This window comes from Staurois parvus, unplaced genomic scaffold (genome assembly GCF_062004578.1).
Source record: "Staurois parvus isolate SC_StPar_1 unplaced genomic scaffold, SC_StPar_1.0 ptg000287l, whole genome shotgun sequence".
NCBI classification, from domain to species: Eukaryota; Metazoa; Chordata; class Amphibia; order Anura; family Ranidae; genus Staurois; species Staurois parvus.
In genome coordinates this window covers 11,158,693-11,184,765 of record NW_028318083.1, presented here as the reverse complement: position 1 = coordinate 11,184,765, position 26,073 = coordinate 11,158,693, and the positions used below count along the sequence as shown (strand labels likewise).

The window sequence follows — 26,073 nt, the reverse complement described above, 5'->3', positions numbered from 1 at the left end:
TTGGTCACAGCAGGTCACATGGTACCAGCAACGGGGGCCGGTACTCAGATCTGTCATCGGCCGTGTCCGAGGTACATGGCGGGTGACAGATCGCGCCGCTGCGAGGCTCTGCATTACCGCAAACTGCGCATGTGCGGGTGCACGCCAAATGGCGTGCACCCAGAATGCCGATGCACTTTTGAAGCCGCCAAACGGCCAATGGCTGGGCGGCTAATGGTTAATATAGATGTAGTGCTACTGCTGTAGGAGCCGCAGGAGTACTTTCCAGGTCTTCACTAAAAGCTTTGCCCCGCAGCCAGGCACACAGGCTCATTCACCCATTTCTTAAATGACCAGTCTAGGAATGTTGTTTTTTTTGTTTTTATTTTTGGAGAACTTGGATAGGGATGATGGAATTGAGTGGGATACTCCAAAACAAGAACTATGTACAACTTGAGGACTTTAGGTATACTTTTAGATAAGCTATGATGATGTCCGTGCTTGGAGCAAACAGTGGACTTCAGCTTTAAGACAGCAGTAGAAGTAGTAGTAGTAACCTAGAGCAGAGTCCCATCAAATAGAAGATTAAGTGGACAAAGCTCTTCACGGCACCAGCCGGTGTCTCCTTTAGCTAGACCCGCAGCTGACTCCCCAGCTCCAGAGGGGTTTTAACATCACAAAGTCTCTAAGATACTTTAGAGGTGTCTGTACTCACAAGGCCCAAGAACAGCTGGTTGCCTTCCTTTGTGATACCAGACCAGATCATCAGTAGATGATCCTCAGTCAACTTTAACAGAACCAGGGTCTCAGCATTCAGACCCTTAGATTGCCCAACTGAGGCCTAAGGCAGTAGATGACGCAGCATTGCTTGGGAGGGCAGCATGCTCTCCTCCAGGCTGGACCAATCCTATACAGCAAAAGATCCAGAACTTTGTGTGCTCACTGAATATATAAAGTTATCCAGCATGCCATCAGAGCCTCTCTCTCTGGGACAGGCCAAAGGTGTATCAATAGTAATGCTGCCATCTGCATAGCTCCACACCTATTATCCAGAAGCTTTTCAAGCTTTCTGGATGCAGAGGGAGCTATCAGGTTGGAGGCAGCCGAACATACTGAGCAGACCTAACTAGCAGAACACAGCAGCACTGATTACAGTGCGCAAGTTATGCTTTTACCTAACAGTTACAACCACACTGACTACAGTGTGACAACTAAATGTACCTATTGAAACAGAACTAAATATTATCTATCTAAAGCTAGCACCTATCTAGGAGGTTGCTACCCAAAGAGAAGAGGAGTATACTTTTTTCATACAAGTACACGGTACCACAGACACATATCAGGAATAGAAAATGTTGGGGTAACATATTCTTTAAAGTGATTCTTTAAGCTATATCACAAATGAGTTAGAAGGTAGAAATGGAAATGACACTTTTACCTCTGCCCACTGACTCATGTGAAAGTAGACTCCAGACTCTGTTGTGACAATATCTGCTCCAGATGATACCACAGCTGATGAGTTATAGTCTTTGTAGTATTCAGTCTTCTGCAATAGCTTTTTTCTTGGACTGCAAGGTAATAGTCATTTTGAAATTAAAATAATTACTCTTCTACTGGAAGTACTATTAAAAGGTTTTAGTTAAACAGCGACTGTACTGTAGGATAGTTCCTGTGAAGGTAAAGGGTAGGTGAGATAGCTAGAGCACTTGGTTGTTAAAGTGATGATGCATAATTTGGAAGAGTCAGGTTGAAAGTTTGCTGACTCTACTGTAATCTTTGTGTTTCTGTATGTTTTGCAAGGTAACAGACAGCACTAGAATGTTAGCTTATGGAAAAATCAGATGTCACAGGCACGGCTGTTTTTCAGCTCCTCAGAACATTTCTGTTATTGACACCAAACCCATATACAACCTAATCTCCTACTGTGCTGTACAGTGTAACTGAAAATTATAATGTTTTTTGATAAATTTCATAAGTTTAATAATTTAATATTTGGACCGATGCTGGAAGTGTGAGTGAGAAAAGAGTGCAATGTTACATATTTGGTGGTCTTGCACAGATCTCCAGCAGTTCTGGAGTGAAGTCCACCGTGTCATATTTGAGGTCTTCAGAAACTGTATATTCTTGATTATACTGTAGCTCAGTTCCTTCTCCACCACTCCTAATTGTCTAGACAATCATGCTGCAAATCATTAGCCATGCACATGGTTAACACTGCTAAATTATTGGGGAGATTTACTAAAACTGGACAGTGCAAAATCTGGTGTAGTACTGTATAGAAACCATTCAGCTTCCAGGTTTTATATTCAAAGCTTAATTGAACAAGCTGAAGCTAGAAGCTGATTGGCTACCATGCACAGCTGCACCAGATTCTAAGTTCTCAAATTTTAGTAAATCCCCCTATGTGTCTCTTTTCACTGGCATATCAAACAACTCCCTACCATAGAAAAATGAATTATTAGACTTAAAGCGATTCTAAAGGTTAATTTTTTTGTGAAATAACAAACAGGTCTATACTTACCTACTGTGTGCAGTGGTTTTATACAGAGCAGCCTGGATCCTCCTCTTCTCAGGTTCCCCACAGGCTCTCATGGCTCCTCTTGTCTGTTGGGTGCCCCCACAGCAAGACGTTTGCTATGGGGGCACCCGCTGTTTCATGTGTCCATTCACACACGAAGCCTTGTCTTGGCCCTGCCCCCTCTCTCTCCTCATTGGCTGACTGGCTGTGATTGACAGCAGCGGGATTGCTGCAATGGCTCCCACTTGCTGTCTCCGCCAATGAGAAGGCAGAGACCCAGGGCAGTTAAGGCTGTCATTCACATCACTGGATAGCGATGAGGCTCAGGTAGGTATTTTGGGGGCTGGGGGCACTGCTGCACACAGAAGTTTTTTTTACCTGCATGCATAGAATGCATGCAGGTAAAAAATCTTCAGCCTATACAACCACTTTAACAAAATAGCAGAGATGGAGAAGCTGATCCACATCTCACAAGACAAACTTACTAAATTCACAAGCACTTAGTTATGTTGGACTTACTGTAAAACAACACCAGTATATCAGAAATGTATTTCGGACACTGATTAATTAATTCAGTGAGTTCAAGTGAAGTATGAAGCAGGATCCTTATATGCCTTAATACAAGCATTTTAATTCAGACACTAATCAAAAAACATTTCTCTGGCTCTAGGGGAGGGACACCTCTTTCTCTGGAATCTAGGGAAGAGCAACAATATAGTATAGCCTTCTTTTCCTTGTTGCTTTAACTACATAATTATCCATAATATGCCCCTCTATGCCTTTTCTGATCTCCCCTTTACTTATCTTCTCTCCCCCCATTCCCTTCTTTTTTTTCTGTTATTACCCCCCGCTACTCTTCTTTATTATACTCTTCTATCCTAAACTCCTTTCACATTTTCAAGCCCACGGCCACACTTCTGCCACTCTATCACCCTAGTCCTAGGATGATGGGCCTTATTTGATATTTAGATAACAAAATCTTTTGCCATCTGCTAAGATCTGTAACTTAAACAGTCTTTTTGTTTGATACATGAGTCCTTGCTACATTCTGTACATCATGGGATTATGTGCTCCACTTATTACGGTATGTATCTTCTTGGAGGATGCCTTGTGACCTTCTCTAATAACTAAAGGATGATGTGGGTTTTCACCTTTATTATGTGCTACTTGCTCAGTAACTTGTCTACTTTTTCTTGTAATGTCTAATACCAGACTTTTTCTATTTATACCTGTACCTGAAGAGTTAAGAAAAATGTATTATATGACAAAGAATTCCCAGAGCACTATGAACTAATTAAAGAAAGAGCACGAGTAGTTCCATTCTGTTAAAATAATGCTTTAAAACCATGTTGTTATTGACAAATCATTAGCACTGAATTATTGGTGGCTTTTATTTTCTGCTCCATTTTTTTTTTTAAGTTTTTGATACAAAAACAGTGAAAGGAAAAAAAAAGGAGTCCACTAGAGCCCTGAAACATATTTGGTCAGGACAAGATGCTCTCAGGAATACAAGGCAAATCATAAATACAAAATGTAGAATATTGACAAATGCAAACCAGTTATACCACAGATTAGCATCAAGATTTATGTGCATTTAAAAAACATTTTTGCATCATTCGTGAAACTTATATTCATCTGGCTGTGCTTAGTGCAGTCTAAACAGTAGTCAGAGTGACCTTCCTACCCATGCTCTTTAGTGTTCATTGAACCCTATGAAAAGGGTTTCTAAAGTGTAAAACAGAACTTGGCTGTTGTGCTGTGCACCGTAGAAGCAAAAAGAGCAATACTGGCAACTAAAGTTTATCAATGTATTTAAATGTATATAAAGTGTTACATTTAATAAAAGTTCAGATACAGAGTTATCAGTGAATTTACTCACACTTTGGGGTCTCTTTTCTCAATGTTGCACTGTATAAAGATAGGATTTTCAGGCAAGTAGCATTCACTAGGTGAAATGAAAAACAAGCAAAATGAGTACATCCAGCTATCTCAGTTTTATCTGCAAATTGTTTGAGCCCTAACCTCTAAATGCATTCAGTTAATGTTAATGTGATCATGGGAGCTGCCATTTCTGACTTGGTTTTTCTAAAGTTGCATTCTTTGCTCTGTGATCTAGTAAGTGACTCCCTGGCAAAACCGTGCCAGCCATTTTTTTTTATTGTATGCATGCTTGTTCTAGATCAGGGGTCTCCAAACTTTTCAGGACAAGGGCCTCATCATATATTTTATAAATATTCCTGGATCATGAAAAAAATAATTTTAAATGAATGAATCAAATTTAAATGAATGAATAAGTTTTGCATGGAGGTTTTTTTTAATTAGCATGATATGAATTAGAACAGATAAAGAAATTCAGTAAAAACTTCAATAAACAAAGCAAAGGAATTCCAAACAAAGTTGAGCCCATCAGCGTCCTCACTTACATCAGAGCCCCTTTGTATCAGAGTCTCCATAAAAGTCCCTTCTACATTGGAGTCCCCCTTAGATAAGAGCCCCCCATACATCAGAGTTGCCCCTATACATTAGGGTCCCCATCAGAAACCCCTTTACATCAGTGTCTCCATTATTGTGTCCTCTTACATCAAAGGGCTAGAAAAAAATCTTGCACTTAGCCAGATTTTGCCCGAAGCCACAGTTTAGAGACCCCTGTTCTAGGTCAATGACTTGCTAGTTGGTGATGACTGGACTACAGTGAAAACCCAGGAGCCTGCACTGGTTCTCTTTAACATCAAAATGCATCAGGGTTTATTTACTAAAGGGACAGTGAGTGTTTATTTTGCATTGTAAAAGCGGAGTTCCAGTGCAAATGTAAAAAAATAAAAGTCAGCAGCTACAAAAACTGTAGCTGCTGACTTTTAAAAAAAGCCAATCACCTGTCCCTCTATCCTGTGGTGTCTTCCCCCCTCTACCCCCTGCAGCCCATTTAATCTGCTGCCCTGTGTTCCCAACACTGGCATCTTTTCTTCAGTGTGGGCACCCGGCTGTGACAGCTTGCAGCTTCATAGCCGGGTGCCCACTGCACTTTCTGAATGGTCCCATAGTCTTCTGGGACCTGTCACATTTCCCAGAAGACTATGGGGAGGGAGGGGGGAGGACAACTTCCATTTCCAATTGCCTAGGCGATTGCAGCAGAAGTGGGAGTGTGTACCTGTCAGTTTTGGGTACCGGCTCCCCAAAGGTGCAAATTCTTAACACAGAACTTTCCCTCTTTGGTGGAGCTCTGCTCTAAGCTGTACTCACATAATCATTTCCAAGCACAAATCCTATTTTTCTTAGTTGCTTTACACAAGATTGGAGCTTCAAAATTAATGTAGCGTCGCCTTATTTAGGACCAGTGGCCACACACTTTTGTTTGCTTCAGAATTTCTTCTTTCCATATTCAAATCAATCAAATCCACTTGAAGCAAGTTGATACAGCTTAGATGCAGGTGAAGTGAAGGTTAGAAGTTGATCAACTTGAGACCAAGTGTACCTGTTATTAAAGTCTGAAGGATCTTAAAAAGATCTCAAATGGATGTCATATGCAAGCATATACCTCACAGCAAGATGCATTTGACCACTGACACTAACCTGGGGCAGCACAGTGGCTAAATGGTTAGCACTTCTGCCTGGCAGTACTAGGGTCGCTGGTTCAAATCCCAGCCATGGCACCACCTGCCTGGACTGTGACTGTGTGGGTTTCTGCCGGGTACTCTGGGTTCCTCCCACACTCCAAAGGCATACTGGTAGGTTAATTGGCTCCTGTCTAAAGTGGCCCTAGTATGTATATGTATGAATGTGAGTTAGGGACTTTAGATTGTACGTTCCTTGAGGGTTAAGGACTGATGTGAATGTACAATATATGTATGTAAAACGCTGCGTAAATTGACAGCAAGTAAGTACCTGAAATAAATAAACTTAAAGTCCATATTAAGTTAAACATTATAGGCTCAGTAATGTGAACATTCTCTACTGCAGTTTTTCTCAACCAGGGTACTGAGAACATGGATCCCAGTTTGCCTTGGACCAGTGTTATGAGTTGCCATGGAGTGGGCGAGTTGGCCCTCAGCACCATAACAACCAGTGACACTCTAGGGCAGGGTGCACACCATGGTAACTCTGATCCAAGCCATGCAGAAGAAGATGGAAGTCCACCTCCTCCAGACCAAAAGTTTGGGCTCTGTTGTAAAGAGACTTTTTGATTGGGGTGCTCTCTGACGGGTGGACTGTGTGATTGGGGGCTCTGTGAAGAATACAGCATACCAACCCAGTGTGACTTACCTAGTACCATTATCTAACATGAGACTAGTAAACTGAAATATGTTTGTGGACCAAAATGCCATGTCATCAACACCACCCAAAAAGTATTCATGGAATCGTTCCACCAAGAAGGGAGATTTTGTAGCATATGTAGTGTAGAGCTAAAAAGCAATCAAATGAAACATACTGTAACATTCTCATTTGCAGAATACCATGTCATCTGGATTATATTCTTATAAAATAGAATTACCTTAGAAACAGCAAAATATTCACCGTAGCTTTAAAGATAAAACATGAAACACCATTTAATCATCATAAAACTACTTATTTCAGCTTTTGAGATTGTAATGTGGTGCTTTACTCACAGTTCCAGAAAGAGGATGTACATACAGTCAACAATTGTTTTCTCATCAATGACTGTCTCATTGTAGAATTCCTCATATATGTTAAAAAGGTCCTTTACGGGAATATACCTAGAAACAAGAGCTAATTCAATAAGGCAAAAAGGAATTTGTGCAACCCAGTTACCAACAGCAACCACATGGCAAATCATCACTGCTTTTTGTACTGCTATATTGAAAAAGCCATGCAGAGCAAAACAACAGGCCTACTTCAATTTTGAATCAACCAACAGCTTATACCTGATTTGGCCATAGACATCAAATATTGGCTGATTCAGAAGGGATCGGTCTAAATTTGATCAGTTTTTAGCTGTCCCTGTTTGGCAGAAGTCGATCATTAAATGGGCTTCTGTCGAGTAGGTGCAGCCTCCTGGTAGGGTGATTCCTTCATCCACCTTGCTTTTGTGGATAGAGGAATTTGTGTTTTTTTTTCATTCAACCCACTGGCTGAACGAAAAAGAAGAAGCATCTAAGACCTACTGCCTGGATCACCTTTTATTCCTCCGCTCAGCCACTAGGAATAAACCCGGTACTGTAGGGGATGGGAACATCCAGCAGGGGAGGGAGTCCTTAGCCTTGTGGAAGCTTACACGGTGCTAACACTCATCACTCTGAAAGGCCAAAGCAGCGGGGTGCATAGGGAAGGTAAACTAAACTTTCATGGGGCTGCCATTATTTTGAACCTATTACTATGCATTACATGCATCTTGCAAATAGGTCAGCTGAGTCTGTTCAGCATAATTGTTGGTGTATTTTCGAGTTTTTGCATATGACTGTACGCTGTTCTCATGTTTACGATAACACCGATATATATTTTAGTACTGCAACTCCTAGCTACTCATGTCAGTGTCAGGCTATACACTGCACCTCAAGAAACTCTATACAGAGGAAAATCAGCGCAAAGAGCAAACACCCAGCTCCTATATGTAAGGAGCACTATTAAAACATATAACATAATGACATAAAAGTCCAATGTAAGACTAAAAGTCCATAGAGCACTAGGGCCAGCTTCATATAGTAGTAGCAAACTCTGTATGGAAGTAAGAAAAAAGAAGCACCTCTAAGTGCAGTATAAGACGATATTTATTGGCAAACAATGTAGAACCACTCACATTGTGTAAAATCAAGGTAAGCTCAACTAGGTAGGTGGATGGCTGTGTCCTTGCCGTGTCACCCGCGTCCGCACCAAGAAGACCGTAGAGGTGTCAGGGTTGCCAGCTGGTATGTGTAGTCTTCAAAAGATGTCATCTGGAACGCACCTTGGAGCGCAATGTCGGCGTCAGCATGATGATGTGTGTGGACCTGCATGCATAGCGACACGTTTCAGAGCATGCGCTAAATCACTAAGGGTGGAAGTGCGCTCTCTTATCAAGCTTGAAAACGCGCTGCTATGCATGTTGGTCCACACACGTCATCATGCTGACGCCAACGTTCCGCTTAGTGCGGATGCGGCTGACACGACAAGGACACAGCCATCCACCTACCCAGTTGAGCTTACTTTGATTTTACACAATGTGAGTGGTTCTACATTGTTTGCCAATAAATATCGTCTTACACTGCACTTAGAGGCGCTTCTTTCTTCTTACTATTATACACTGCACCTCAGCAGAGGAAATACACATTGCAAATATGCTGAACGGGCTCTTTACGTCTGGAGGAAAAGAAATTTAATCTCCAAACATGGAAAGGTTTCTTCACAGTAAGAGCTGTGAAAATGTGGAATAGACTCCCTCAAGAGTTGGTTCTGGCCAGCTCAGTGGATTGCTTCAAAAAAGGCCTGGATTTTTTCCTAGATACACAGAATATAACTGGATACTAACATTTATAGGTAAAGGTAATCCAGGGAATATCCGATTGCCTCTCGGGGGATCAGGAAGGAATTTTTCCCCCTGCAGGAGCAAATTGTATCATGCTTTGCTGGGGGGTTTTTTTTGCCTTCCTCTGGGTCAACTGTGGGTATAGGATTATAACTTTTTTTTTTTTAATGGTTGGACCGGGTGGACTTTTGTCTTTTTTCAGCCAGACTAACTATGTACTATGTACCTATGTAACTATGTGCAAGAGCCCTTAGGATACCAGATGAGAACCCTTTCTTTTGTTATTTAGTTGCATATAATTGCAGTCATCATTTCTGACAGAAAGCAGCTTAAAGGATAAGTTCACCTTTGGGAACATGTTACATGTTTCACCTGTTTTTAGGGTGGTAACATGTTCCCAATGCTGCAGCCGATGCCTGCTGCCCCCCTCACCCTGTGACAGAAGTATGGGGAGAAGTTCCCCGTACAAGCTGCCACTTTTTAAAAACAGCACAGCCGTGTGGGGCTCCGACCACACAGCCACATCATTCATTCACAAAGTTCTGTGAATGAATAAACTACAAGTCCCCATGGCCTTAGCGGCTGTTGGCTTGTAGTTCTCAATGAAGTTGAATGAATGTAGTTTATTGAATCTTCCTGTCAGTATACCTTCTTGCCTGTACATCATATACAGGAAATCAGATATATTGACAGGTCTGCAGGAGACCTACATGGCACCAGCGATCTACTGATCGCTGGTACAAGGCTTTGCAGGCTCCTGCAACCATAAATAATAAATGCACATTTTTTTACTTTAAAAAAAATGTGCATTTATTATTTTTGGTCAAAAGGTGAACTTATCCTTTAAAGAGGTTGTAAACCCTTACATATACTTAGTGCAGTGACTGGCCTCAGGTGATATAAAGATTAAACAAATCGTCCTGCGTAAGTTGTACCTGTTTATCTGCAGAACTCTCTTCTTTACAGCCTTATGTTCTCACATATCCTCCCTGCTGCGGTGTTCTAATCTGTCTAAGCTCTGAAGTTGGCTGAATACTGTCAGGAGCAACCCCCCCGCCCCCCTATGTGGCAGCATTAGGGCCTGGTAATTGGCAGCTTTGGCCCAAGCACTGTCACATGTCTACCGACAGCTGCATGGACAGAGTGACAATATCTCTTTAAAGTTGGCCATACAAAGTAGGAATTTTTCATAGTCTAAATATTTCAGTACAGGTATGCCAAATGGTGTTAGTTGGACGCTAATCACAAAAAAAAAGGAAATTTAAAAAATAGTTTACCACTCACAGACTATCTGCTGGATAGAAAAATTGCATGTCTACCCATGGTTTAGCGATAATTTAATGGAGGTGGGTCAGCACTGCACATTTCTTCCAAAGTGGAGGCTATAGCAGAAACAAGACTGTATATGTTGGGGAAAAGGAGACATTTCAAGGGTCCCATCATTTTTATTTTCCTTTGTCTATGGCCAAATCAAAATAATCTTTGCTAATCTTTATTCTTCATCTCACCATTTTGATTCCAGATAATTAAAGTCAAGTTCAGATTGGCTGAGTACATCACCACCTAAGACATAAAAAATGTATGTTTAAACAAGGTAGTAGATGCATTATAATTATTCAACAGAAAGAGACCCTAGTAACTTTTTACCTTTCAAGAATATCTGTTTATAATTGGAAGAGATGTTGTATTGAAATTATATTTGCTGTTTAATATGAATAAGTTCACACTAGCCCATTCTCTGAAAAGCGATCCACTGTGGATTGCTTTTCAGAGAATGGCTAAGCAGCAGCTAAGATAGTGTTCAGAAAGTAATCCTGCCGCCTCCTGAATGTCTGTTTTTTAATTTGTTTATGTCAATTTACATTAGAACTAAGGCCCTGCAAGTACAGACCAAGTATTTGACTCGTGGTTGTGCCATGATGTGAATGACCCTAATGGCAAAGTTTGTCCTGTCAACTCAACATGCTGCTTTATATTTGCTGCAAAGCATTGCAGCATGTGATAAGCTGAACAGCTTTTCTGACTGTATTGTAAACCTTAGGTGGATTGTCAAGGGGTGCGGCGGCCCACCCATGTGGAAGTGGCCTACAAAATGCTTGGGCTGTACATAAAATTGGGAGAGCTTTTGAATACACAGAACTTTAAATTTATGAGCTTTGTAAAAATGTAAGAAAAATAAGCTATGTTATGTGCCAAAGTTCATTTAACAGCACATGTATACCCAAGTTACACATAATAGTAAAGTGTAGCAGTATGAGGCTTGAGACATCACAGAGCAAGGACATGTACCTCCTGTTCACACTTAATTATAGAAACATACATGATAAGACACAGGTGTCAAACACAAGGCCCAGGGGATGAATCCGGCCCTCCAGTTCATTTCATGTGGCCCTTACACCTCTCCGGCAGGTACCCCCTTGTTTCTGTCCCCACCTTGTCTCAGCAGTCGGCGGCAGAGAGGAGAATAGAACTCCTCTGCCAAATGATGCACCTGTCAGTGCAGTGCAGCTGCAGCACCCCCTCATCTCTGCGTCCCCTGGTTTCAGCATTCAGCACACTCTGGTAAACGACTGCATTCCTCTTCTGGTCCTCCTCCAGACCCTGCACTTTCTGCTTTCCAGCTCTACCCCCAAAGGGGGTGCACGGTGATGTTAGGGAGGGTGTAGGATTCTTGACATCTGATGTAATGGGGGGGTGAGGTGCTCTGGACATCTAGTCTTACAGATACAACCAGCCCTTTGAGAGCAACCATAATGCTGATACGGCATATATGAAATGGAGTTTAACACCCCTGTGATAAGTCTACAAACTCCATGTAGTTCATTCCCTGATGGGATTTGAACCCAAAATTTCTGTGGCACAATGCGCTCAACTGTAAGATCTATATCTTTATTTATATATAATATATGTTTGTTAAATATTATAAAAAGATAATATATTTATGTTTACCAAAATCACCAATTGGATGGGCTTCTGGATATGAGCCGTGAAAGTCGATCTGAGGAAATATATGACAGAAAATATTTCTCACAGTTATAAAACATACAGTATATCAAGAGTATGTCATCTCAAGAGAAAACGCATAGAGCAGGACAAAAAAGTGTGTGTGTGTGTGTGTGTATATATATATATATATATATATATATATATACACACAGTTGTGTTCAAAATAATAGCAGTCAGACATCACTAACCTGATCAATCACTGTTTTTGGTAGAAATATTTCTACATGGCAAATATTTACTAGCAGGTGTAGTAGAGTAATAGAAATCCAACAGACCCAACAGTCATAACATGCATGCTGCTGATTCTGCGTAATTGAATCACTAATTGAAAGGGGCATGTTCAAAATAATAGCAGTGTGGAGTTCTATTAGTGAGGTCATTCATTCTTTGAAAAACAGGTGGCAATTATTGCCCTTATTTAAGGAAGGAAGGCAGCAAATGTTGTACACGCCGGTTACAGTGCATTTCTCTCTGAAATTCTGAGGAAAATGGGTCGTTCCAGACATTGTTCAGAAGAACAGCGTACCTTGATTAAAATGTTGATTGGAGAGGGGAAAACATATAAAGAAGTACAGAAAATGATAGGCTGCTCAGCTAAAATGATCGCAAATGCTTTAATATGGCAACCAAAACCTGAAAGACGTGGAAAAAGCGAAAAACTACCATTCGATTGGATAAAAGAATAGCCAAAATGGCAAGGACTCAGCCAACAATCAGCTCCAGGAAGATCAAAGAAGGTCTAAAGTTCCCTGTGAGCACTGTTACAATTAGAAGACGCCTATGTGAAGCCAAGCTATCTGCAACAAGCCCCGCAAAGTCCCATTGTTGAAAAAAAGACATGTGCTGAAGAGGTTACAATTTGCCAAAGAGCACATTGACTGGCCTAAAGAGAAATGGAGCAACATTTTGTGGACTGATGAAAGTAAGATTGTTCTTTTTGGGTCTAGTGGCCGGAGACAGTTTGTCAGACGACCCCCAAACACTGAATTCAAGCCACAGTACACTGTGAAGACAGTGAAGCATGATTGTGCAAGCATCATGATATGGGGATGTTTCTCATACTACGGTGTTGGGCCTATTTATCGCATACCAGGGATCATGGATCAGTTTGAATACATCAGAATACTTGAGGAGGTCATGCTGCCTTATGCTGAAGAGGAAATGCCCTTGAAATGGGTGTTCCAACAAGACAACGACCCCAAACACACCAGTAAACGTGCAACATCTTGGTTCCAGACCAACAAGATTGATGTTATGGAGTGCCCAGCCCAATCCCCGGATCTTAATCCAATAGAAAACTTGTGGGGTGACATTAAAAAATGCAGTTTCTGAGGCAAAACCAAGAAATAGAGAAGAACTGTGGAATGTAGTCCAATCATCCTGGGCTGGAATACCTGTTCACAGGTGCCAGAAGTTGGTTGACTCCATGCAACACAGATGTACAGCAGTTCTCAGAAACAGTGCTTATACAACTAAATATTCATTAAGTGATTCAAAGGAAAGCAAAATCTTCAAACATTTTTCAGTTTATATAGTGAATGTTTGGGTTTGTAAAGAAGAATACAAACACTGTTACAAACAAACACTTTGATTTGGAATAGAATGTGTAGTGTTCCCAATGCATTTGTGTGTATGGAAATAAAAGCTATTAGAAGGATTTTGAGCTTTATTCACTTTGTTCAACACACTGTTATTATTTTGAACACAACTGTGTAAATTTCTGAAATGGTATTACGCTATGGAGAGTGTTCTTTACTTTGTTCACATGTGACCTATGGAGTTCATTGGAACCTTCAGCTGATAAAAATGATATGCTGCGGAGTTTATCACATCTATTGAGTTTATAAAGATATGCTGGTATTTCACCAGTTTCTGGTGAGTTTTCACTTTGATGGGGTGTTGAGCACTGGATTATCTATTGGTGAAGGAAAGTCTAAGATTCCATAGCTTCATTGATTGAAGATCATATATGCTCTATAAGGACTTTATTTAATGGAATTTAATGAGGATCCATTACTGAGTTTTGTTTGTTTTGTTTTTTTTTTCCACCCATTATATTTCATTTGGTGGTGGATTAATAATAATAATATTATTATTATTAGTTCTTTTTTTTTCAGTTGTATTTTTATGAGTGCTATTATTGTGGTTATATTTATTTATTTTCACATATTCGATATATTTTGGGTTATTGTTGTATAATAGCAGCTCCTATCCAAATAAGTATTTCCCAGGACTACATTCTCAAGGCGCGATGATATAGACTTTGGAATATATTGATCTGCTATTAATATAATTCACCAGGGTTTATATTATTTATTCAAACTGTAACTCTACCTGTGTTCATCAAGGTCCCAGCTGTACCAGAGCTGGGGGACTGTTTGCTAAAGCCTCACTGAGGATCTGGTCTGGGGAGTTTACTGGGAGAATGTCTGAGTGGTAAGAGTCCAGGGGCATTGTGATTACAGACCTGGGTGTAGGATCCTGGTGACTATTTCTACTTTCTTTTGTGCATTGATACTAGTGCTTACCTTGCATGAGACATTTCTGTTGATGTCTCGGTACTGTCCATTTCTTTGGGCCTTGGCTAAAAGGACTATTGGAAGTAGGGACATAATGGAGAGTGTCCTCCGACCATTGTTCAGTTTTCATGGAGTATCCCACAGCTCCCTAAGCCCTTTCCTAGTTATTCAGCAATAAAGTTTAAAAAACGCAACCCCTATAGGGGTGAGCTCTACATATTTGTTAAAGATAGTTATTAAGAGGTTGTTGAATAAATTACCGTATCACCCAGTAAATGGTCTCCATTCAGTAGCCAAAAAAGGCATGCAAAAAGAGGGGGGTTGTGAAAAGAGATTCACAAAGAAAGCGGCTACATTATGAACAGAATGTGATACTCAGAAAAATTTCCAAAAATTATGCTTTATTACACATACAAATTTGACATATGGGCAATCGCCCTGGTTTACCATCACCTCAGTATGAGACAATACACACAGACCTAAAACCATATAAAATGACACCAAGACCGGTCTGAATGCATGTGCAACAAGGACAATGACTACAAGAGTCTAAAGTCCCTGTAGCACTGGCGCATAGGTGAACACTTCCCAAAGGAGGTGTATGCAAAAATTATACCATAGGTATACCATAAAACATGTTATAAATGTGTAGATAATGCTACTACCAGGATGGTTATATCCCAAACAGGGAGTTTCAAAAAATTATACTATGGATATAGGTATCACATGTATGCAATACAGCAAGCACAGTATGCGTCAAAAAGAAGGCATGCCTCTAGGCCTATATGAGACAAAACATAAATGTCATATAAATGATGCAGTACATTCCTATGCCGGCACAAGTGGTTGGGGCCCATTCATCTGTGATATTACCAGCTGTTTCCTAGGGCTCTTGAATAAGAATATGCCCCATTTTTTACCAGGATGGAAGGATAGATGCATAAAGCAGCGCACTGCTTGAAATGGTTTCTTCACCACTACATGTGGACTACACACCACTTTCTGTAAGAAAAACAAGACACATCCCAATAGATCTTCTGCCTGTTGAAATCCTGACGAAGCTGAGTGAGATACGCCCATCGGCGAAATGCGTTGACGTCATACGTCAGATACGTCACTTCCGGTCATGCACATTCGGTGGAACGCACGCTGACCTACAAGGAGGAAGCCATTTTCACATGCCATGAGGCAAGCCTAGGCAGCACAGGCGCCGAGAAGAGGCTGGAACCCGCGGTATATCGGCGGATGTCAGCGGTGGTTCCTTGGCCTCCCTGGCCTTGTATGGCAGTACCTATGAAGGACATCCTTTCCTCTCCTATTATCCATTGCACAGGTGGTGAGTGGACTGTTGCAGGACACTAGATATATGGTCCTATGTGACCTATATGACCTATATATCCTATATAGAGTGAAAGCTCTTTCAGTGACTTTCCACATATTGTTTGTTTCACTACAGGATGGGGACATCATGGTGCTTTATATAGGAAACAAGATATACCACATGTATTTCAACAGGCAGAAGATCTATTGGGATGTGTCTTGTTTTTCTTACAGAAAGTGGTGTGTAGTCCACATGTAGTGGTGAAGAAACCATTTCAAGCAGTGCGCTGCTTTATGCATCTATCCTTCCATCCTGGTAAAAAATGGGGCATATTCTTATTCAAGAGCCCTAGGAAACAGCTGGTAATATCACAGATGAATGGGCCCCAACCACTTGTGCCGGCATAGGAATGTACTGCATCATTTATATGACATTTATGTTTTGTCTCATATAGGCCTAGAGGCATGCCTTCTTTTTGACGCATACTGTGCTTGCTGTATTGCATACATGTGATACCTATATCCATAGTATAATTTTTTGAAACTCCCTGTTTGGGATATAACCATCCTGGTAGTAGCATTATCTACACATTTATAACACGTTTTATGGTATACCTATGGTATAATTTTTGCATACACCTCCTTTGGGAAGTGTTCACCTATGCGCCAGTGCTACAGGGACTTTAGACTCTTGTAGTCATTGTCCTTGTTGCACATGCATTCAGACCGGTCTTGGTGTCATTTTATATGGTTTTAGGTCTGTGTGTATTGTCTCATACTGAGGTGATGGTAAACCAGGGCGATTGCCCATATGTCAAATTTGTATGTGTAATAAAGCATAATTTTTGGAAATTTTTCTGAGTATCACATTCTGTTCATAATGTAGCCGCTTTCTTTGTGAATCTCTTTTCACAACCCCCCTCTTTTTGCGTGAGCTCTACATATACATGTGAAAGTCAAATGCAATGGCTTAACCTATTTAACAAACTACACATTCATTTTTCAACGAGTAAAGCGCAGTCTTAGCTTTCAATTTTTTATTAAACATCCAAAAATGCTGTTTTGTGCTTGCAAATTGAAATAATTTGCGAGTAAATACTCACTGCTGCCATTGCTCTGAGGAATCCATGATCAATGTGCAGGCTGTGCCAACTCACATCAGATACTTGATGGGAAGCTATTCCAAAAAGGAAGGCCACCAGTTTCTGTGCTCTCTGGAACAAATAGAACAATACACAGGCCGGTTGTGAATGTTATCAAATATTTAATATCACTTTTGTCTTTTACCATGAGAGACAGAGTAGCTGTACCTCGCCCCATGGCAGGGGATATGTTCTTCTAATATAGTTAATGCTGGCTTTTAAAAAAGGAGTCCAGTGTGAATCTTCTGATACAGAGTGATATTTTCCTGAAGAAAGCAAATGAAACATTATTTGATCTTCTTATAATGAATAATTCTGTAAATAAATATTTATCAAAAGCACATGTGTCAAACACAAGGTCCGTGGGCCGAATGCGGCCCACCATACCATTTCATGTGGCCCTCACACCTCTCCTGCAGCTACGGCACCTGACTTGTCTCTGCCCCTCACCTTGTCTCAGCAGTCAACAGCAGAGAGGAGAACAGTACTCCTGCGCTAGATCATGCACTACTTCGTGCAATCACAGAGAGGCTCAGTTCTGTCCCCCTCCATCTCAGCAGTCAACAGCAGAGAGGAGAACAGTACTTCTGCACTAGATCCTGCACTACTTCGTGCAATCACAGAGAGGCTCAGCTCTGTCCCCCTCCATCTCAGCAGTTGACAGCAGAGAGAAGGACAGAACTCCTCCTACAAATCCTCCCCTCTCCGCCTTCCCTGGTCTCAGCCTCCTCTCATCCTCCTCCAGACCCTGCACTTTCTGCTTCCAGCTCCTCTCCCCAGCTTTTTCCCAGCAGCAGCACAAGGTACAAGGGGTGCACTGTGATGGAAGGGAAGGGGACACTTGAATTCTGATGGCGGGTGGGCTCTTGACACCTGATGTAAGGGGGAGTGGGGTTCTCTGGACATCTAAAGATACAACCGGCCCTTTGAGAACAACCATAATGCTAATGTGGCCCAGAATGAAATTGAGTTTGACATCCCTGATCTAAAGCAACATTCAACCTTTTTCAGTCAATGCACCCTTTAAAAATTTTGATGCACCTCATGTAAACTATACCTTTTTCAGGACATATTGGTCTGTTATTTGGGGTTAAACGTAAATGTGTTTTTTTTTTATTAATATCAAAGGAAAACTAGTCCAAAATAGTAAAATATTTTTTAACCTTCAGCTGTATATTTGTATACTATGACCTTGACCCACTCTTGACTTGCATGAAGATACCATGTATGTGTACAGTATTTGTTGTTTGTAGAGATAATAGCACCAAGAAACAAATCTAAACACACTAAATCACCGGTCACACCGTTGCGATTTAAAATTGCATGATTTACTGTATGTGTGTTTTCAGGTGCGATCTCTGAAGATTATTGCAACTTGTGAAGATTTTCAAAGGTTTCTTGCGATTTACTTTGCAGTTTCCATTATATTCTATGTATGTGAAATCGCAATAAACTGCAGAAAAAGTAAGGCAGGAACTACTTTAGAAAACACGTTGCAGCAAATCGCACATGTTAAGATACTGACATTCACATTCATTAGATACGATTTCAGGTGCGATTTTAATTCGCAAATCGCACCGGTGTGATTGGGTGCAAACACCAAAACCTCATACACATGGGACGTTTCAATCGGCATCCCGTACAGGGACGTGTTTACTGGCACAGAGATGCACAGGTGTTACCCAAGGTGCATTCAGTATTGTGTACTCTCATGTCATATTGGCAGCAGTGGCTCTGTCCCAAATGATAGCTCTGAACTGCCTGCACTAGGATGCATGCAACAACTGTGCATGGCTGTCACTGGGGGCATGGATGCATATGTTTCATGTGAATGAGGCCTAACACTTGCACTGACGCTAAATATAAAATATGTTTTTCGACCTAAAACACACTGACACTAACACAAACACTGACACTTGCAGTGACATTGACCTTAAGGTTCTGTTCAGATCTGTGAAGGTCTGTGTTCTACGTGTAAGTATTCCTTTCATTTCAATGAGCTGGCCCACCCGCAGAAATGTAGGGAAACCCCCCCCACCCCCATTTTTTTAAAACAAGCCACAACTTGCAGGGAAACATGCTGCGATTTCCAATGCATGGGGGTGCCATTAAGAATTAATGGCACTGCGTGTCTGCAGGTCGGTAACGCATGTGATTTTGGGGACGTTCCCCACCCGCAGACAGGTGCACATATCCTGATGCTAACATTGATACTAACTAAGAATTAATGGCACCCCTGCATGTCTGCAGGTCTGTAACGCATGTGATTTTGGGGACGTTCCACACCCGCAGATATGTGCACATAGCCTGATACTAACATTCACACTACCTAAGAATTAGTGGCACTGCGTGTCTGCAGGTCGGTAACGCATGTGATTTTGGGGACGTTCCCACCCGCAGATATGTGCACATAGCCTGATACTAACATTGACACTACCTAAGAATCAATGGCACCCCTGCATGTCTGCAGGTCAGTAACGCATGTGATTTTTGGGACGTTCCCCACCAGCAGATATGTGCACATAGCCTGATACTAACATTGACACTAACTAAGAATTAATGGCACTGCGTGTCTGCAGGTCGGTAACGCATGTGATTTTGGGGACGTTCCCCACCCGCAGATAGGTGCACATATCCTGATGCTAACATTGACACGAACTAAGAATTAATGGCACCCCTGCGTGTCTGCAGGTCTGTAACGCATTTGATTTTGGGGACGTTCCACTCCCGCAGGTATGTGCACATAGCCTGATACTAACATTGACACTAACTAAGAATTAATGGCACCCCTGCGTGTCTGCAGGTTGGTAACGCATGTGATTTTGGGGACATTCCCCACCCACAGATATGTGCACATAGCCTGATACTAACATTGACACTAACTAAGAATTAATGGCACCCCTGCGTGTCTGCAGGTCGGTAACGCATGTGATTTTGGGGATGTTCCACACCCGCAATATGTGCACATAGCCTGATACTAACATTGACACTAACTAAGAATTAATGGCACCCCTGCGTGTCTGCAGGTCGGTAACGCATGTGATTTTGGGGATGTTCCACACCCGCAATATGTGCACATAGCCTGATACTAACATTCACACTAACTAAGAATTAATGGCACCCCTGCGTGTCTGCAGGTCGGTAACGCATGTGATTTTGGGGACGTTCCCCACCCTCAGATATGTGCACATAGCCTGATGCTAACATTGACACTAACTAAGAATTAATGGCACCCCTGCGTGTCTGCAGGTCGGTAACGCATGTGATTTTAAGGACGTTCCCCACCCGCAATTATGTGCACATAGCCTGATGCTAACATTGACTAACACTAAATTAGATCAAGCCCTGATTCTTTCTTTTCTTTTCAGATAAAATGTAGCTTTCTCTGTGCTTAGAGCATTAATTCTAGTGATCATTGCAATTGGCTATCACTGCAATAGCCCCATTATAAAGTTAGAAAAACTATAAGGCCTCTTTCACGCGGGCGTTCCGTGTGTCCATTTTTCATTTGTTCGTTTATGGATGAAAAATGGACACCCATGTATTTCTATGGACTAGCGGATGTAAATGGATGATCATCTGTTTAATCCGTTAGTGTCCATATCCATTAACATTCGCTTTTTTGAATGGAAGAAACCCCTATTTTTCTTCCGTAAAAAAAAAAATTAAACAGAACGGACAAAAAACAGATGAAATTGGATCAGAATGGACGGAAAACGGATGAAAGCGAATAAAAAACGGGTGTAAACGGATGAAAAATGGATGTAAACTGATGAAAAATGGATGTAAACTGATGAAAAACGGATGTAAACTGATCCATTTTTGCTTGGAAAAAATGTGACTGAACTGATGAAAAAAATGGAACACACGTGTGAAAGGGGCCTAAACGTATCTGCCAACAATCCCCAGGGATCTAACAGGTGCATGTTTGTGTGCCCATACCTACTGTGACAGGAGTCACTTTGGATGGGGGGCCCATGGAACCCAGCTCACTTTGGAGAGGTGGGGAGACCCCGTCTCAGCTCCCCATATCCCTCTTATGTGTAAATCACCCTGTGCCTGTTAGGGGAACAGTATTAGCTTAGTGGGGGGTGTCTCCAGCAGCCCTCCCTCCTGATGTGATTGTCTGCTGGTGTGAAGTTTGAATACCTGTGTGTCTCTTGTTACTAAATGTAGATTGCCCCGCCCTGTGTCATTATGCAGGGAGGGGGAATTGTCACCTTAGTGTATATATCTTGTATCTGTGTTCAAATAAACTAGTCTGCCTCCTGGTTTACTTCAAGACTGGTGTCCTCTAGTCTTGTATGGTTGACTGTGGTGTCTGTTGTTGGTGTTCGGACGGGGAAGCGGTATTCTAACGGAAGTACTCAAGCGTAGTCTGACCCGGTTCCGTTACACCTACTTTTTAGAATGGCTAGTGGAGTAGCTCTGAACCAAGGGCGGACTGACCATTCGGGTACTCTGGCACTGCCCGAGGGCCCGGGGTCAGTAGGGGGCCCCATGAGATGCCCCTGGTACCTTTCATAGGCTTTTTTGGGTGTGGTTTGAGTGTGGGTGAGGACACACAGGGGCCCCATGATTCCCTATTGCCCGGGGGCCCCAGGAGTTGTCAGTCCGCCCCTGCTCTGAACAATAGTAAAGAAGCTGAGCTCCAATGAAGCAGTTCGATACTGCTCTGTATGAGTTATACTGTACAGTCAAACACAGAACTCTCACAGTTACATACTGAAAGGGGGATTTTCTGTTGTGTATGTAGATGCCAAAGTCAATCTCACCTTGAGTCATTAACTAATCGTGGAAACAGAATACCAACTTTTATTTTGCAGTTATGTGCACTGTTCTATGCACGCTACAAATCCCACAGTGCCTCTCGGGAGTGAGCAAGAGAGGGTGACTACATTCCTACATACAGTGGGGAAACGGAGAATGAATGTAGCCACCCTCTAACAGGAAGTAAGTTACCGTCAGCAAAAAAATGGAATACACACTTGAATAGGGTTTTCTTTTTTAAACTAAAGTTTAGTGTCTCTTTCTTTTTTCATATTATAACTTCTTAATTTTCGGTTGCTGTGTATGATCACTTTTGGGGGAAGATTTGTCTTGAGTTAGTCATTAGGTTTGCTTCTTTTACCTTGCATGCAGAGGCCCTGATAGAAGGCGTCAGGGTATACACTGCCAGCCTGGTATGCATCGGGATGGTTCTGAAGCAGCTGGTAATAGGATAGATGAACAGAGATTTATACATAATATTGGCAAATATTTCCACTAAAAGAGAAGTGAGGGTTTTAGCCCGCTGCTGGCTGAATCTGGGTCACAAGGGTGCAGAACTAAGTGCATTCCTGTGACCCACAGGAAAAATGTGGCCAAAGGGGCATTGGCCATACTTCTCCTTTAGCCTTGGTTCACATATATGCGGTGCGATATATCACATGTGATGCACACAGGAACCGCACCACATTCCTGTGTAAATCACATAAGATTTGTGTGTGGTGCGATTGGAGCCATACATTGTGTATGGCTCTACTCGCACCACACCTACACCAAAAACGTGCAGGACCTTTTTTTGGATCCACACTAGAATCGGATCGCATGGGTATTCACACCTATGCGATCCAATTCTGCACATCGCACCGCATTTTGTGGACTGCTTTCAGGGTGTTGTTAACTTAACACATACACCCGCAGCGGTTTGCATGAACGGGTTGTGATTCTGATGCGGTGTGGAATTCGCACAGAAAACGCTGCGAATTCCACACAGCATCAGTGTGAACCAGGGCTTAAGGTATATGTGAACCCTCACCTTGTAAAACAACCCATTCAGTTTAAAATAGAAATTAAAGGCAAAACATTTGTGTATATATAAAAAAAATTATAAATACCTTTTTTTCCCCTTTTGTGATCAAATAATCTCTGTTCTCAGCTGTAAAAGGGGCTTAGAGAGCTGGGGGTGATGAAACAGCAGAGCACTAATCTTCCTAGTGAATGGCTGTGCAGGGGGCATGTCAGCAAAAGTCTTGACCATTGGAGGACAGGCAGGCTGTTCTCCCAGCACAGCCAGAAAAACTGACCACATGCTGGGAAGAATGTGCCTTCATGCATAGAATTTTTATCCAGTGTGATCACAATGCCCCAGTTCAGTCCCCATTCTAGCTAGCCATAGCGCCCTCCATCACCCCCAATCACAGCAAGTATCAGTGCCCAAATCTCCCATCACAGCCAGCTACCTCCCCAAACCTTTGCAAATGACTTCCTCTGCTAGACCATATTCAGTTGGCTACAGTCAGGTTTGCACAGCCAAATTAGAAATTAGCTTTTATATATGTAAGAAAGTGCAGCACTAAAAAAAAAAATTAAAATGGTAGAATGCGGAATGGTAGAGTGCAACACATAAAAGTGCAAAAAACATTAGTAAATGCGAAATCTAAAAATCAAACAATATGGTAAAGTGCATCATGAATGTAAAGAGGTGAGTGAAACAGTAAAGTGCATCAAGTAAAAGCATGAACATATCAGCTAAAGAGCTGAAAAAGCAAATGCCAAACAATAAAGTGTATCACGGGCAGAAACTAAATACAATAATGTCCGTGGTGATCCGTGAGGACGTGCATGCACAGGAAATGCACTGGGTGGAGCTGCCATTTGCTGACGTCATGCCGCATCATAGTCATAGTGCATCATAGTGGCGCAACCATGTGCACTTGGTTGCAGTGAGGCCCCATTCACTTTTACCACCCCCAAACCACTAGCCCTTACATTGCTGTCTGAAAAGTCAGACATATTAATACACTGTAGAGCCATGATTCTGTCTCCCGATGGTACAATGGAACAAGTGTATCTCTAGTACAACAGCCAAATAAATGATTTGCATACATTTAAATTTACCTCTCTGTAGTTCACTTTTCTTTCCTTCTGACTGAAATACTCCAGAGCTCTGTGTGCTGTAAAATCAATTAATGTAGGAATAAAATGGTCTGAAAATTGAATAATTATTCCACAAGCCACATTTTTTACCATGATCAGTTCCACCCCCCAAGAAATGTATACCATTCTGTAAAAGTAACCTACCTCTAGGACAACAATTCTCTATCTTTTTGACATGTTCTGGTCTCAGGTGGCCCCCTACAGCTTATGGTACATTGGGGCTATGAACAGAAGGAAGAATGCTCCTTACATTTGTAAACATTTGGAATAATCCTCCCCATACAGATATCTAAAGAGACCATTGCTTACAATGGTAACTTGCCTGAGATGTAAAAGTTGCTTATTGCTCAAGGAACCTTTAGCAACCTCTGGTGCAGCCTTTTTCAACCTTTTTAACACAGGGGAACCCTTGAAATAACTTTCCAGTCTCAGGGAATGCCTGCTAATAATTACTATAGCTACAATTCATGACACGTTAGTGTGATGGTCAGTGGGAAGAAAGCTCCTTACACTTGTGGTCACTGGGAAGAATTACCACTTTTCAGATAGCTAAAAGGATCATTGGTATCAGTGGGAGCTTGTCTGAGAAACAGAAATTGCTCATTCCTCAAAGAACCCCTAGAAACCTCTAGAGGTACCCTAGAGTCCCATGGAGCCCTAGTTGAGAAACCCTCTCTGGAGGAACCCTAAGGTCCCATGAAACCTGGTTGAGAAAGGCTGCAGATGTCTGAAAGTTAGCTGACTGAAATAGGATTTTAAGAAACAATTTAGTTCTAGGCCTAAAATTTAGAAAATGTAAAAAATCAAACTATAAGTTTCTGATTTAAAAAAAAAAAAAATACATGAAAAATTAAAAGTCATGTTGATCATTCTACATCAGTGGTCCCCAAACTGCAGCCTGGGGGTCTAATGCGGCCTTTTGCTTGCCTTTATCCAGCCCTTAGGGCACTTTTGCTCCCACTGACAACAAGGCACTATTCCTCCCACTGACACCAACAATGGAGCAATAATTCCTGCACTGACACCAACAATGGGGCAGTATTTCTCCTACTGACACCAATGATGGGGCACTAATATTTCCCCTAATACCAAAGACAGGACATTGTTTACTCTCACTGATGCCAGGACATTTCCTACTCCCATTAGCCATGGTTCGGCCCCCCTAGCTCTGAAGGAAAGAAAACTGGCCCTTCATTTAGAAAGTCTGGAGAACATTCTTCTACATATTTTTACTTTGAGCTGTTAGCTAGATTTCTGCTTATTCCATGAATGTGTTCTCCCTCTCCCTATTAGATATTTTATTTATATTGTATTATATTCTATTACAAAGAATGAAATCTAAAATTGAATAGTTAACATGGAACTAAAGTCTGCTGTGGGTCCCTCAGGCTTTTTCTCACAATGCAAGTTTGCACAGCCTAGTTGCACATTATGGTGGACTTACCTGCCAATGCGCACCTACAGCAATGCAATGGCCAAGATCTCCCTTCACTGATCTGTTACCATTGCTGATATTCACTTATTCCAGGTTTCATGTCATCGGCCACCTCAGTTGGCTAGCTTAGGATGACGTATCTCCCATGAATATGAAGGGGAGTTAATTCATCCCAACACCAAGACATGTTGAAAATGTATATTGAGCTGCACATGTGTTTTCTCTTCTGCAACCTAACCTTACCAGCCAGCAAAGTTTATTTTATAGGCTTTTGATTCAAATGAAGGCAGAATGATCTTCTAGATTGTAATCTCTAATGAGCAGGGCCCTCTGTTTTCTCTTGTACCAAATTGTATTGTAACTGTAATGTCTACCTTCATTTTGTAAAGCGCTGCGCAAACTGTTGGCGCTATATAAATCCTGTATAATAATAATAATGATAATACATTCTGTGGCTGACTCAACACACTATACTCCAATACTAACTAAAGTATCAGTTTTAGGCGCAATGAAACATAAAAAACCACAATCTATTGATAATTAAGTAGCATTTATGGAAGACTGTGTAACTTCTATTCGATATAGTACAGTCACCTAGACAATTTACTTGTCAGACATTAGGAAGAGTAAAAATTTCACTTACCTATCTCTATGTGCGTTGAAAGACCACATGGCTCACATTGTTGTAACATAAAAAAACAAACTGCCAGATATACAGTGTATGCAGACATTATTTTTAAACTGTCATATCATATGTTACGATGGGTGAAATGTTT

General features: G+C 41.5%; 1 protein-coding gene across 1 annotated transcript in view; it reads right to left on the bottom strand.

Annotated features, from left to right (window-relative positions):
- GPLD1 (glycosylphosphatidylinositol specific phospholipase D1) overlaps window positions 1-26,073 on the bottom strand; it is a 108,471-nt gene extending 82,398 nt beyond the window's left edge. The window contains exons 1-12 of the mRNA XM_089682251.1: window positions 25,941-26,073; window positions 23,824-23,879; window positions 22,073-22,151; window positions 17,110-17,207; window positions 16,903-17,013; window positions 11,904-11,952; window positions 10,463-10,517; window positions 7,102-7,209; window positions 6,987-7,014; window positions 6,758-6,897; window positions 4,377-4,442; window positions 1,418-1,547 (exon numbers count right to left, since the gene is read on the bottom strand). Coding sequence (XP_089538377.1) covers window positions 1,418-1,547; window positions 4,377-4,442; window positions 6,758-6,897; window positions 6,987-7,014; window positions 7,102-7,209; window positions 10,463-10,517; window positions 11,904-11,952; window positions 16,903-17,013; window positions 17,110-17,207; window positions 22,073-22,151; window positions 23,824-23,879; window positions 25,941-26,028 — 1,008 coding nt within the window. The 5' untranslated portion in view covers window positions 26,029-26,073. The remainder of the gene's footprint in view (window positions 1-1,417; window positions 1,548-4,376; window positions 4,443-6,757; window positions 6,898-6,986; window positions 7,015-7,101; window positions 7,210-10,462; window positions 10,518-11,903; window positions 11,953-16,902; window positions 17,014-17,109; window positions 17,208-22,072; window positions 22,152-23,823; window positions 23,880-25,940) is intronic.